The sequence below is a fragment of the Sceloporus occidentalis genome, unplaced genomic scaffold, assembly GCF_023333645.1.
Source record: "Sceloporus occidentalis isolate IW3139 unplaced genomic scaffold, rSceOcc1.0.p SCAF_5, whole genome shotgun sequence".
Taxonomy (NCBI): domain Eukaryota; kingdom Metazoa; phylum Chordata; class Lepidosauria; order Squamata; family Phrynosomatidae; genus Sceloporus; species Sceloporus occidentalis.
The window spans coordinates 89,660,486-89,675,922 of NW_028316985.1; the positions used below are offsets into that span (position 1 = coordinate 89,660,486).

Consider the following 15,437-nt stretch of genomic DNA (forward strand, 5'->3'; position numbering starts at 1 on the left):
GTTCATAATTGTAGGTGTACATTTAACCAGCCTTCTGTGAGGATTTTAGCATTACCATAACATACAATAACATTTATATATGATAACATTCTGATTCTAGTTAGAATTTATTATTTTAATTATTTGAACATAATTACATAGGTGGCTTTATACCTGGAGATTATCCTGGATTATATTTATACAGTACATGGAGACTTTTAGGCGCAAATATAAGTGTGCTATTCTATAATTGTGGAGTTTTGTTGGTCTCTACGATGTTCTTTCATCTTAGGTGGAGGGTTTTTTCTTGTTTCATTCTGCCATTTCACTGTAGCTAAGAAGTGCAAGGGGACTAAATACCCGAAAGTACCACATCCGGTCTGATCTTGGAAGCCCTGGTTAGTGCTTGGATGGGAGACCACCAATGAATATTAGGTGCTGTAGGCTATATTTCAGAGGAAGGAAATGGTAAAACCACCTCTGAGTATTTCTTGCCTAAAAAAGCCCTATGAAAAATTATGAATTTCTATGAAAAATGAATTGAGTCCCCATAAAACCGATAGCCGACTTGAAGACACATACGTACACAGTCATATTCACACACACACATGAAAAAGTACATTTAAGTACCAAAGTGGAAATTCATAAGATATACAGCCTAAACAAATGCATGCTGTTACCATTTTCAACCAAAATAATGCTAACAAGAAAAGGTTTGAGGGCTCTATCTAGTGGACATAAAAAGAATGGCATTCAATACATTTCAATCAATTTGGGAGAATGCTATTTTATAACAAACAAACAAACAAAAAAGAGTGGAGATTTTCCCAGCATTTCCACTCCAGATGCCTATGAATTACGGTATTTCTAATATTTGAAGGACATTCCACTGTTAAAGACACACACAACCATATACTGTATGTGGAAGACTAGGCCAATATAGTGGCTGGAACATGTTGTACTGCATATTTTCCAGCACATAAAAATGCTCTAAACACCATGGAAAAGATGCTAGTGATTGCAAGGAAAAACCCATTTGGTGAAGACTGGGAAGTGGCCCTTTGACTTGAATTCCATTTACTGTATATACTCATGTATATACTCATGTATAAGTCTAGACATTTTAGTAAAAAAGTGACCCAAAAAACATGATTTGACTTACGCACAGGCCAATGTACATGCTGTACTAATTCTTATTTAAAAAGGAACCATCCTTGGTTGAAAGGCAAGAGTGTAATCTGTCCTGGAAGCACTGACCTGTCTTTACTCTCTCATCCATCTATTCTCTAGTGTGAGCACAAACTATTATGCCTGCTGGGATTTTGTAAATTTTTTGACATTGTTTTCCTTTGCTTCATCCTTTCAATCCTTTGTTACATGCTGCCATGTTTTAACATTAATTTATCCACAGGTCTTATCAAAATCCATAATTCTGGCCCCTAAATCTGTCCTCAACTTATACATGAGACCGACTTATAGTTGACTATATATGCATACACATTATGATTCAATGTGTATGCAAGCATCTACTAGAATACAGTGGTACCCCGGGATACGAATTGACCGCGTTACGAAATTTCCAGGGTACGAAAAAGTTAGATTTAAAAAAACTGTTCCGGGTTACGAAAGATTTTTCGGGTTACGAAATTAATTTCGGCGCAAAATTTAAATCGGAAGCGCGGCTAGCGGCTTTCCAGCGCCTTTTCGGGTTGCGAAATGTATCGGGTTACGAACGGCGCCGCGGAACGAATTAATTTCGTAACCCGAGGTAGCACTGTACAGGTTGAACCAGTTAGCTAATTTGGGAGTACAGGCTATCAATCCAAGTCATAGCCAAGGGAAGTTTTGCCACCCTCTACACTTGCCAAGTTGTTTGCCAGAAGAAATGAACAAGTCAGATTCATCAATTTGCACATTAAACGTTATCAATTATTATTCTAGTTTTCATTTGCAGCTCTATTTTTTTCCAATTCTGCCCAGTGTGTACTCCCTGCCCCTTGTATCCGCTCTGTTTCCTAAAAAGCTTGGACATACCAATTTCCCAATAGCGTGTGACCTTGCTTTAGCAAAACATGTTATTGCACTCTGGTATAGCACTGCAGAGGTCAAATACAGCTGCTTTTGGTTTACGTCTGTCTGAGTTGCGGTGTAATTGATGTCAGATTGAATGTACACAGTTCTGAGAAAAATGGCAGTTAATCATTGCTAGAGTACAACGGGAGAAAACTCCAACGAGTGATTCTGGGGTATTTAAATAAACAAAAACCCTAAATACAAGTTAAATGAGCAGGTCATTCTTAAACTGAACATATCTAGGTCAAAAATACAACAGCAGTTGATACATGCATCTTCCTTCTGGGTCCATGCCTCTCTATCAAACTACAGTTCTTCTAGGCAGTGATGTCCAAATTCTGACCCTCCAGCTGTTTTGGACTTCAGCTCCCAGCATCCCAGACCACTGGCCAAGATGGCTGAGGCATCTATGATCCTGTGAGCTGAAGTCCGAAAAACCTAGAGGGCCAGAGTTTGGACATCGCTATTCTAGAAGTTTATTTGTAAAGGTTACAAAAGCACATCAGTGTCCTTGCCCCCCAGCATGGTAAAAACACCCTTTCATGAGGACTCATTCATACAGAAAAAAGTGTATCATAGGCCCCATGCAGACAGGCCAAAATAAAGCTGCTTCAGATCACTTTGGAAGTATGCTGTTTAAATGATGCATGTGTCCTAAGAGTCCGGAAGCCATGCCAAAGCCACGATACAGTCCTAACAGCATACTTCCAAAGTGGTCCGAAGCAGCTTTATTTTGGCCTGTCTGTATGGGGCCATAGTTGACCAATGAATCTGTTTGTGAAAACTGGCAAGTATAAACTGGATAGTGACAGAGATCCTTCCACTACATCCATCCTCTTTAAACAAGAAATGGCTAAAATTGGTAAAAGAATATATAATGCTCACTTAGAAGAAGTATAGATAAAAGACAACATTTTCCAGCAGTGTTTACCTTTGACATTTTTGTATAGCAAAAATGTAAGGCATACATTTGTATGCATTAAGAGAAGGTAAAGGTAAGTAAGATGTTTGCTTTTGTTTTGTGTGTGTGTGTGTGTGTGTGTGTGTGTATCCGATTCTTTAACTTTTTATAGGTTGTTTCATTCTCCCCACCTATTTCACAGTTTTAAAGAAAAAACACAGTAATGAGTGTTTCAATGGAAGGTGGTATTTGTTGTAAAGCCTCTGTATAAGGGTAAGAAAAGCGCACCTTCTAATGAAATCCACCAAAACGTACTAGCAATAAATTCTAGTTTCTCATTGATGAGTATAAGCATACAATTAAAAAGCTGAACGTTTTCAGCTCATTCCACTCAGTAGTCTGAACATTCAACCAGATAATGTAAACAGGAGAGCAGATGGGGAAGGTATCTGCTTCTCTGCTACACTACAGCATGCTATTTAACATCAGTTGCCTCAGAGAAAGGAATCTGGTAAGTTGTTCTGCCTTTGTGGTTGTCTTACTATATTTTACATGTAAGCCACCTTGGAAAGAATTTTATCTTTAAAGGCAAGGTATACATAAAGAGTCCACTCTTTAGGTAAAGAATGGTCAACCAGCACTATGTAGGTGATACCAAGTCCTCCATGAATCCTAGATATTTTTCCTGGATTTAGCAACTCTCAATATCACATCGATCTGTGGATAAACAAACAAACAAACAAACAAACAAAACCATTTTCAAGTACTAAGCAACAGATATGTTCTAGACTTCCGCAGTATATCTAATTTGAATGAAATATGCAGTTGACTATTGTCCATGTCTTTATGTCATTATATTCCTAAGCAAATATTGTCTGTGATGGCTATTTAGAAGATGCCAGCTCATCCATTTGGGACCAGCTTGTAGAGTAAAGCACACTTACATTTAATGAATTATTATGTGGACATCAGAGCTTCAATTAATAGTACAGACATTGGCTATTTCTTCACTTTTAAATTGAAGCTGGGCTAATCAACATTTTAAATCATTTTTAAAGGCTTGGCAGGAGTAGTGGGGAAAACAAATTTCCAGTAAAAGACAAGAGGCCATGTAATGTCACAAAATATATTAGTATTACAGAAATGATATCTATGCCTTCAATTTTTATTTCCTCCCCAACAGTGACTGTAAACATTCAAGTTATTTCAGGCCCAGCGTCTCACATAACCAAAATTCACTCTGCAGAGATTGAACATGAAATAGTACATTCTGTTTCTATGTCACATCTGTTACAGGCAATGTAGATAATTAAAAATAAAACTCAATACCCCCCATTAAAAATTAAACTTAGTACCCCCCCCCAAAAAAAAAAAAAGAAGTGAATAATAATGTGGATGATTAACAGCAGGAAAGCCTTCATTCTTGAAGACTTGCTCTACAGTGTATGTATACTCACAGACACAGGTTATTGTTACAAGTAACCCATCTCTGCACCACAAGCAGATTCATATCATTACATACATTGCAAATTCTGTTTGAATCAAAATACAATTTACAGATGTATAGAGGCACTGCTTTTTAGATTTTCCGTACAAATTTTTTATTTTACAAATACTTCATTTTTCAGTGCACATTTACAGAAATATCAGTTGCATAATCTATTCTAGTCATATCTTGTCCATATTCACCAAAGCAATTCTCTCCAGTCTCTCCAATGAAGAAAAAGGCCATTATTCTATTTGCTTAACAGAAACATCAAGTGCAGCTTTGTTAGTTACTATGGGATCACTGACACAAGGTGCCTTTAACCCTTAGAAGCAGCTACTCCTCTCTAGATAAACTGATGTTATACAGAACAACCCAACATACAAAGTCCTTCTTCAGTATTATTGTAATTTACTGGAAGAAGCTGCAGCACAACAGACTGAATGGAGGAAAATATACTCATTCCCAAGATCATGATCAGAGCGAGCTTTACTTTCTTCCAAATGGATCAGACCACACTTTTAATCCTATGGAAGAGAAAGGTAGATTCAGTTTAGATAATTTCAGGAATACAGTCTTTTTCACATCTTCCCTTGTATATCTCAATATTAATATATATCAGTATATCAAACAGTAGTCAGAAGACAGAGTCAAGAATCATAAAAACTTAGCATGGGTACATTTGCATTACTCTGGAATTACCCCCCAGAGAGGCCAGGATGGCCCCATCCATGTTCTTCTTTCGGTGACAGGTAAAAACATGTATCATCAGGCTTTTTAACTGAGATGGGTTGCACTTTCAAATGCTGTGCAATGAATATTGTATACAATGGCGGGATACAGACGGGCAAAAAGGGGTGTATTCATGACGTCATGAAGGTAGAGCCTTCAGACGGGCCTTACCTGAATGCCGCCATGAACACGCCCCCCGCACGCCCCAAGCGGGAAGAGGCGGCATTAAAAAGGTGCTGCTTTTCTCCGCTTCTTTTCCGTTTGATGCGCAGCTGCGCAGCTCCGTCTGTAAGCTGCTGCACCGGTACGCCAGAATTGCTACGCCGCTAATTTAAGTTGCCCATTTAAAAGCTCCGTGTCTGCTGCGTCGCATAATGAGTCGGGGTCCTGGAACATGCGCAGTTTGCAGTCAGGCTTTAATTGCAGCGTCAGCTGCCATGCAGGTGTGGAAGCTGCAGCACAGCTGCAGCGCATTTTAAGACTCGTAACCCTAACCCTAACCCTAACCCTAACCCTAGAGCAACATGTACGCATGCGCTACTTGGAAAGTTTGGACTTTAAAGTGAGCCCCTACACACATTCCTGTGCCATTTTCACCTAACAATAAAAACCGCTAAAACTGTAAATATTTACATATGTACAAGGGAGGTGATGGGGGATGGCAGGGGGACAGCGGTGGCAGCGGCGACAGCTGTGGTTGAGCATTGCAGATTCAGCAGGAGCGCGGGGACCAAAGGAGAGGAGGCATCCATGATGCTGGTGACACTGGCAAAGTGCAAGCGGACAAGGATGCCAACACCAGCTGATCACCAGCTGGCAGGAGACCACCATTGTTCTTGGGCAGAGTGGGGAAAAAAGTTTTAAAGGGGCTTGGGCACTTTAAATGTGCACATAGGCTTTCTGCTGCCGCTGCTTAGCGCTGCAGCTGCGCAGCTGCGCATCCGCCAGCCGGCAAAGGAAAAAAAAAGCCCCGTTTTTGGCCGCCCGTGAGGAAGCTGCCTCTCTCTTTGCAGCGTCCTCCGAGGTGGCGGTTTGGAAACTGTGGGTCAGAAACGGCCCCAGGTGAGGCGTCTTCACTGCCCCCCATGTTGAAGCCCCATCTCCTGAGCCACGCCCTCGGGGTGGGCGGTCTGGAGGCTCCGTATTCAGCAGAGTGAGTACACCTCCAAGACGTCTTCCCCTGCCCGTTTGTATCCTGCCAATGTTTCTATATAGTTTTTAATACATTTTAGTATTTTTAATGCATAATTGTTTTCACTTTTTAAAATTGTTTTGTAAACTGTATACTTATACTTTTTAAAGCTTTTGTATTGTTTTTAAATTGTACTGATTTAAAGTTGTTAGCTGCCTTGAGTCCCAATATTAAGAAAAAGATGAGATATAATAAACAACAACAACAAGAAAACAATAATAAAAATTGCAAAATGGTATATCTGGGAACATTTCTGGCTTTAAAATGTGCTGATTCCAGAGATCAGTTAATGAATGAGTAAAAAGGTACTAAGTCTGCATGATACATGCATATATGTCTTTTGATTTGCATGTGCCGCTCAGCATTTGGACTTCAACATATGGAGAACAAGCACAGACGTCTGTTTCAAAATCAGATATCTGAACAAGGGAGATACTTATTTAAAATATTTATACACCCCCCCCCCCCACACACACAAACATCTAAAGTTGACTTCAGAAGGAAAGGAAAGTGAAATCAGGTTCTCATCTCAACTGCTGGAATCTGGTGCTTGGGAGATCATATAATTATAGAGTTGGAAGATACCTCAAGGGCCATCCAGTCCAACCCCTGCTATGCAAGAACACACAATCAAAAGCACTCCCGACAGATGGCCATCAGCCTCTGTTTAAAAACCTCCAGAAAAGGAGACTACATCACACTTTGAGGGAGGGTGTTCCACTGTCAAACAGCAGTTCTTCTTGGTGTTTAGGTGGAATCACTTTTCCTCTAGTTTGCATTCATTGCTCCGTTTCCTATTCTCTGGAGCAGCAGAAAACAAGCTTGCTCCATCCTCAATGTGACACCCCTTCAAATACTTAAAGAGGGCTATCATACCACCTCTTAACCGTCTCTCCTCCAGGCTAAACATACCCATCTCTCTAAGTCTCTCCTCATAGGACATGGTTTCTAGAACCTTCACCATTTTGGTCACCTTCCTCTGAACACACTCAGCTTCTCAATGTCCTTTTTTAAATTGTGGTGCCCAGAACTGGACACAGTATTCCAGATGAGGCGTGACCAAAGCAGAATAGAGTGGCACTATTACTTCCCTTGATCTAGACCAGTGGTTTCCAAACTTTAGTCCTCCAGAGGCTTTGGACTTCAGTTCCAGAAGCTTCAGCCAGCTTAGCCAATAGGAAGGAATTCTGGGAGCTGATGTCCAAAACATCTGGAGGACCAAAGTTTGGGAACCACTGATCTAGACACTATTCTTCTATTGATGCAGGCTAGACTTGCATTGGCTTTTTTAACTGCTGCATCACACTGTTGAGTCATGTTCAATTTGTGGTCTACCAAGACTCCTAGATCCATTTCACATGTAGTCTTGTTAAGCCAGGTGTCCCCCATCCTATATATGTGGACTTAATTTTTTTCTGTCTAAGTGCAGCACCTTAACATTTATCCCTGCTGAACGGACATGCTTCCTGACATCATCTGGCCCCAAGAAGGCTTTTTGGCAGGTGATGTGCCCCTCTGATCCCCCTGAAAGAAAAGAAAAAATCTCTAATTGCACATTTAAGAGATGTACCTGGAGGCTGAACATCTTCTTGAATAATGCCAGCTCGATTTATTGCTTGCTCTTTTTCTGATGAAAAACAAAGCATTAAAGCAGGTAAGAAATGACATTAGATACAGTTAAAGACTTTTCTGCATTAAAATGGAAACCACATTTAACTTGAAGTGGGTTGCTTTTGCATGTTACTGAATGCAAACTATCCCTCAGGGTGTGTGTGTGACACCATTGTTGTTCCTCAAAGATATACTTTTTGGTAGAAATGAGCTATGGCATTCATCTGCTTCCCTTTAACATTCTTTAAAAGATGGGAAGTGGCATCCAAAACACACCGCAGAAATAATCCACTTTGTGACTGTTTCAATTGCCCTGGCTCAGTGCTAGGGAATCCTGGGAATTGTAGTTTGTTGTGGCACCAGAGTTCCCTGACAGAGAAGTCTCAATGCCTCACAAACACTACATTTCCCAGAGTTCCCCAGGGCAGTTGAAGCTGTCTCAAACTGGATTATTTCTGCAGTGTGTTTTGGACCTGGGTGAAGTTCAGTGGAAGGAGAAAGGAGACGCCCCAGAATTATTTAAAATTAAAAATTCAAATTTCAAAATTTTAATTTTTTTCAACATTTATTTTTTCCTCAAATTTTAAAACTCTTTTTACATTTTCTTTAAAACCATCATATTTTAACCAAATCTTCACTATGCATAAGTAAATGCATTTAGGTTGTGCAAATGATGCTGTAATTTGAAGGCATAATTTTAATTTTGTGAGTTGTTTATGTCACGACTATTAGCATCACACTCAGTGGTATTATGGGAATTACGATTTACTAGTGCAAAAAAAGCATTGCTAAACATTCTGTATGGTGTGAAACGGGAGGAGGTCAATGGGAGGGGGCTGACACCATTTGTTACTGCACTGCGTGACACCAACCCTAAGAATGCCACTGAATAATCATGTTAGTTGGGGGATTGTGGGCATTGTAGTCCAAAAAGAATCCTAGCTCTGGATTCCACCACATCACTTTAAAGGGCCATTCACTTTAAACAGAAGGAAAGATCCTTCCCTTTGTTGTCACAGGATAAGTTTCGGACAGCATTATCCTGCAAGAAGGTAAAAAGTATGCACTGCATCTGGTCATGTTAGTAGGAATCTATTTCTCAGACATCATATTTGTTTACAATATAGGAGTGCGCTCCCAGCAACACAAACACTAGTCCAAACTTTTCATAGGGCACGAAATATAACTGTCCCTTAAAAGGGATTATACCACTTTCACCCCAGGCACTGCTCACTTTTAAAGAGTCACCCGTGTTAACAACCCACAGATAACTTCCATGTTTTTACTATGGTTAATTCACAATATCCAACTGCCGGTCAAACAGGCATGCACATTAATGCTTCCTCATCTGTACACTTGTAGACTGGAGGCAGAATTGGCTCCGACAAAGGAACATTGACTTTTGAGAGGCGAAATTCAAAGGTACAGCTGTGTTAGTCTGTAAAATCAGTATGCAAAGAGTTACTGCAGCGCCTTTGAGACTAAGTAAAAGAAGGAAACAGGCAAGATAAGCTTTCGTAGACTTCAGTCTACTTCCTCAGGTGCATTTGGTGGAGTGGAAAGCCCAGGGACAGACCTATACACTCGTCCCTCCACATTTGCTGGGGTTAGGCGCACAGGACCCCCATGAATGTGGAAAACCTGCAAATAACAAACGCACTATGTTTTAACCTGAGAGAACACCTCTCAAGTAGGTCCTTCAGTGCAACTCTGTGGTCAACACCTGCCAGACATTGACCACAGAGTTGCGCTGGAGGAGCTACAAAGGCCTAGCAGAGTGTTCTCTCTAGGAATCTCTTGGTCCTTCAGTGAGACTTTTGGTTAAAGTTGACCACAGAGTTGCGCCGGAGGACCTAGATATTCCTAGAGAGAACGTATTAATAAAATCCGTGAATAATCAAAGCCGCAAATGTGGAGGGAGGCGCTTATAAGCCATTTGTGTGTGAGGATGTCCATTCGAATTCAAAATCCTGTGGGAATGGAAATGAGGTGGCAAGCCTAGTTTTAAGGTCGTCGGGAGACAAACCTTTGCCAACTTCTTAGTCTCAAAGGTGATGCCAGACCTCTTCCCATACTGACGTTGCCTTCTGAGGTGCCCTGCTGTGGGAAACTGACTTAGGGTGCATCCGCACTGCAGAAATAATTCACTTTAGCACCACTCCAACTACCACAATGCTGTTTCCACAGAATCCTGGGATGTGTAGTTTGGTGGGTTGTTCAGTTTGGTCTGTCGGTGCCTCACCAAACTACACATCCCAGGATCCTGTAGGACAGCGTCAAGGCAGTTAAAGGCAGAGTGGGGTTTGAGCATTGGAGTATGACTCTGGAGACCAGGGTTCGAATCCTGGCATCCCAGGATCCTGTAGGACGGCGTCAAGGCAGTTAAAGGCAGAGTGGGGTTTGAGCATTGGAGTATGACTCTGGAGACCAGGGTTCGAATCCTGGCTCGGCCATTGACCCTGGTCAAAGTCACACTCTCTCAGCCTCAGAGGGCCATGGCAAACACCTTATGAGGAAGCTTGCTCCCCCCAAAAAAACCCATGGCAGGGTCTCCCTGAGTCAGAAACAACTTGAGAGATACACAGCATCCATGTTTATCTTATGTATTGCTTTCCTTTGCCACCTGTTTTATCTATTGCTTTCCTGTGCCACCTTTTGCCAGCCACTAAAGAGCTGCGCATGCGCAGAGGAGGCGCCCTGGCTGGGGCTGACTTACTGTACTCCTCCAGGTGCATCAGGGGCCGGAAGTAGATCGGGTAGAAGGCCGCCCCCACCAGCGCCACGAAGCCCCCGAAGACCAGCAGCGCGCGAGGCACGCGAGCCATAGAGACGACGGCGGAAGGAGCGGCCGCAAATAGAACGCTCGCGCTCTGCCGCCGCCGCTCAGCGCTTTCTTCCAAAGGAGCCCGTTTCCGCTTCCGGGTCAGCCCGGAAGTGGGCATATAAAGGTCACCAAGGGTGCCTTTCCTTTGGAAATAGTAGAGGTTGCATCCCCATTGGAGAACTAACCCAGTTTGGAACCTTTCTGGCTCAAGGCTATGGAATTCCATAGCCTTGAGCCAGAAAGGTGCCAAACAGAGCTATTTCTCCAATATGGATGCAGCCAGAGACTGCCACCTTTGTCCCAGGGACTCTCACAGAAGAAAAGCACTTAAAACCAAATACAGTTTTTAAAACAATGTCAAATTATGTTAAAAGCATACAACATTTTAAATAAAGAAATAAAACACACACACACACACACACACACACACCCAATAAGAGGCATCCCTGGGAGTGACTGCATATGCATAGTCTGCGCAAACAAAAAGGTCTCTCCCTGACAAGGAAAAAGCAGGGAGAGGGACACTAAACTGCAAGGACATGGCTGATGTCTCACTTTAGGATGGCAAGCACCTACCAAACTGCATTAATATTATTAATAGGTGCTTTAATATGCACCTATGTTACTAGAGAGAGAAAAAAAACACTGTCAGATATGTTGGGAATGAGCAAAGCTGTCCTGTGCTGTAAGCCACAAGAACTGAGGCTAAATAAAAATTGTTTGTCCTTAATAATAATAATAATAATAAATTTTATTTATATACCGCTTTTCCACAGATCAAAGCGGTGTACAGACATTTAAAACCGTACAGACACTTCATAAAAGGATAAAATCCCATAAGTGGCCACAAGACTCTTAACGTTATTCAGAGTCTTGTGGCCTCTTAAGGATAAACAAATTCACAAAGGATGTTGAGAAGCTGGAGCGTGACCAGAAAAGGGCGACCAAAATGGTGAATGGTCTGGAAACCATGCCTTATGAGGAGAGGTTTAGGGAGCTGGTGATGTTTAGCCTGGAGAAGATAAGGTTAAGAGGTGATATGATAGTCCTGTTTTAAGCATTTGAAGGGGTGCCTCATTGAGGATGGAGCAAGCTTGTTTTCTGTTGCTTCAGAGAATAGGACACGGAGCAGTGTCCAGGACACTGGAAAAAAGATTCCATCTAAACATTGGGAGGAACCACCTGACCGTAAGAACTGTTAAACAGTGGAACATACTCCTTTGGAGAGTGGTAGAGTCTCTTTCTTTGGAGGTCTTTAAACAGAGACTGGATGACCCTCTTCAGGAGTGCTTGGATTGTGTATTCCTGCATGACGGGATTGGATCGGATGGCCTTTGTGTTCTGTTCAAATTCCATGATTTTATGATTTTAGGTTTGAGGATGCAAGTGCAGAGTGGGCCAAAGAGGAAATCCTGGGCTTTTTGGCAGAGACAAGGCTAGAAATATGAGAAGCTTGTACATATATGAGTGACTGGTCCATCCTGCTCAGCAAGAAACAAGTCCACTGTAATGTTAGCTCAGAGAAGATAAAATCTTGGCAGTTGAAAGATCTTTTCCATTTCATGTTCTTTTCCTTAGGCTTTTTAAAATTACATAGTTTACTCTGAGGTGCAATTTGAGATTGCTAACAAGTTTAAACTAATAAATCCTATTAAAATGTCACATTACTACTTATGATAGGGTCAAGAATTTAGGATATCCATAACATGATTTCCTACATTAATAACAATAACCATAACAATAAGACAATGGATGTGTGCAATTTGGATCAAGATCAGAGCAGTTCTGCCATTAGGGTGAGATAGCTGCCTTAGACAACAAGATTTATTGGCAGGGCAGTAAAGCATTTAGTTCTTTAATTTTAATGTAATTTTCATTTGTTTTACTTGCATTATTAAAGCTAATTGACCAGGAACCGGAAGAACTCTGGACTGATGCCAGAGGCATTGACAGCGAGGCAAGAGGACACTTTCCATCCAATGGATGTCAGCTGAAACTCTTCAAGCAGGCAAGGACCAAAGAGAAGAAAAAGTGATAAGTGACAGAAACAACCCTGAATGCACCTGTTCAATGACTTGTGGGGTAGTACTGAATCCAGAAGGACTCCAAGCTGTGAAATAGATTATTTAGAGGTAGCTCAATCTAATCCAGAAGAGACTGTCTTCTGAAGACCAATATTATCTAATGACCATGAGAACAGCCAATCCTCCACTGTCTGCAGCCAGTGGTTCAGGCTTTTGATAACCTTCTTGGCACCAGAGATCGAAGTCCCTTCAATAATGAACTAGTATAGTGGCATCCAGTGATGATTTCTGCCATAGACTTAATATTGCTTTTTCAGAGTCAGGGTGGGCCACTTTGGCAATATAGTGAGGCCTTGGGAACTCTATGTGGCTCTGCAAGTTGCACCTTTGGAGGCACCACAAAACAACTGTCCCCCAGAGAATCACTTACAATCTCTACAACTGGCTAGTCCTCCTATGACAGCTGTTTACCAGGCAGAAGAGACATAATATTAGTACACATAGTGAAGTCAATATTACACTTTTATTATTTATTTAATCAATCTCTATAACACTTCATGTTTAATTTTGTCTCCTGTGCCTACTTTGTGTACACTTATTTGACAGTGGGCCTTATGTCTGTAAAAACATAAACAGTGCTTCTGATTGTACAAGAAATATCCATTTAAACCAGGGCTGGGTCATGTGTGTGGCCCTTCACATGTTGTTGGACTACAATTCCCAACAGTCCTAGCCAGCCTAGACAGTGATGGATGATGTGAAGTATCATTCAACACACGGCAGCTGGTAATTCCCATGTTAGTGAAGTGGTGAATCCACTCCAGGTTTTGACTAGTTTTTTAAAGAGCTGTTCTAGGTGCTGAATGTATTTAGGAGAAAGTGTTCAGCACCTTGGATAACCCCTTGATTAAAACCTGGAATGCATTCACTGTTCCAAGAACACAGGAACCACCAGCTGCCACAACTAGGGAGTCACAGATTCATGACTACTCTGTTAAACATTTGTAATCCAAAGAGCCTTGCTGGATTAGGTTGAAAGCCTGTTCCCATAAGTGGCCAAATCTACCCAGTGCCTATGGAAAAGCTCAGGAAAGAATACAGCAGAAGAAAAGAGCACAACACAACCCTGTAGTTCCTGATTCCCAGCATTTATTGATACAAGTTGTGTCTCCCTTATGTAGAATTCCAAAATGGCAGAGATAGGTACCTTTGCTTTTTAATGGTTCAATGCACCATACTTTTTCATGCACAAAATCATTTAAATATTGTATATAAAATTACCCTCAGGCTGTGTGTATAAAGTATGTATGAAACAAAAATGAATTTTGTGTATATAACATATCTTATTATCTACATATACACAAACAACATGCACCTGAGGAAGTAGACTGAAGTCTATGAAAGCTCATGCTACCAACTTCCATCTTTCAGTATGTAGAGAGATCTTGTAGCACCTTTGAGACTAACTGGAAGAAAGAAATTGGCAGCATGCGCTTTCGTAGACTTAAGTCTGTTTCCTCAGATGTATTTGGTGGAGTGGAAGCCAGGTACAGACATATCTATGCCATTGGTATGTGAGGATGTCAATACAAATTACAAACAAACAAATAAATAAATAAATAATAAAATTGATTTATATCCCGCCTCTCTACAAAATGCAATCGAGGTGGCTTACAAGATTAAAAATATACAATCCGAACCCTCAACCCACCCACCCTTAAAATACAATTAAACAAGGTAGAATTTAAAACATAAAACATACTTAAAAACAATACAATAACTCTGGTGAAGTCAGAGGTCAGCAATTAGATATAGCCGGAGAACTATTCAGGAAAGGCCTGCCGGAAGAGATCCATCTTTATAGCTTTTTAAAAGCTGTTTAGAGTGGTAATATGATGGATCTCGTCCGGCAGGCCATTCCACAATCTGGGAGCTACAGCCGAAAAGGCCCTCTGGGAGGTCCTAGACAGCCTTGTTTTACAAGGATCTAAGTGTGTGGGGAGGATTATATGGACGGAGGCAAAACACAAAGATAGGTTGGACCCAAGCCATTTAGGGCTTTAAAGGTGATAACCAACACCTTGTACTGGGCCCGGAAACTGATGGGCAGCCAGTGGAGTGATCTTAAGATCAGTGTTATATGATCTCTTCTGGATATACCGGAGACCAATCTGGCTGCCATGTTCTGAACTAATTGAAGTTTCCAGACTTCAAGCACGAGGGTAGCCCCATGTAGAGTGCACTGCAGAAATCAAGGCGTGAGGTTACCAGTGCATATACTACAGTCTCAAGGTCCCTGACTTCCAGGAAAGGGTGCAGCTGGCGCATCAGCCGAAGCTGCTAACAGGCACTCCTAACTGAAGCTGATAACAGGCGCTCTTAATCCTTTGTGTATGGAAATGAAGTTGCAGGTCCAATTTTAACTATGGTTGTTAGTGTGCAAAATAGGTATTCCAAAAATAAAAACAAACTGGAATGCAAAACACTTCCAAGCATTTCAGATAAGGGAGATTCAACCAGTGTATTACCTTTGTCCCTTGAGGTAATATGTTTAGCTTTCATGACTATTAGCCGCTGAGTGTGTGCTGTAAAGAAAACTGGCAATTTCAGGATTT

The 15,437-nt window shown here is 41.3% G+C and overlaps 1 protein-coding gene across 1 annotated transcript; it reads right to left on the minus strand.

Annotated features, from left to right (window-relative positions):
- Positions 1–3,078: 3,078 nt before the first annotated feature.
- LOC149312474 (small integral membrane protein 20) lies at positions 3,079–10,883 on the minus strand. Its single transcript, XM_089524702.1, has 3 exons — positions 10,691–10,883; positions 7,934–7,990; positions 3,079–4,966 (listed from the first exon to the last, which is right to left on the minus strand). The coding sequence occupies exons 1-3, from the start codon at positions 10,797–10,799 to the stop codon at positions 4,929–4,931; spliced, it is 204 nt and encodes a 67-aa protein (XP_089380828.1). The 5' UTR covers positions 10,800–10,883; the 3' UTR covers positions 3,079–4,928.
- Positions 10,884–15,437: the final 4,554 nt, after the last annotated feature.

Bases quoted from the DNA above. Each gene is read 5' to 3' on its own strand.
- LOC149312474 (XM_089524702.1), bottom strand. From the start codon at position 10,799: ATGGCTCGCGTGCCTCGCGCGCTGCTGGTCTTCGGGGGCTTCGTGGCG. The intron at 7,991-10,690 runs GTAAGTCAGCCC...GTTTTTCATCAG, and splicing joins GATGCACCTGGAGGAGTACA to AAAAAGAGCAAGCAATAAAT. The intron at 4,967-7,933 runs GTACATCTCTTA...TCTCTTCCATAG, and splicing joins AGAAGATGTTCAGCCTCCAG to GATTAAAAGTGTGGTCTGAT.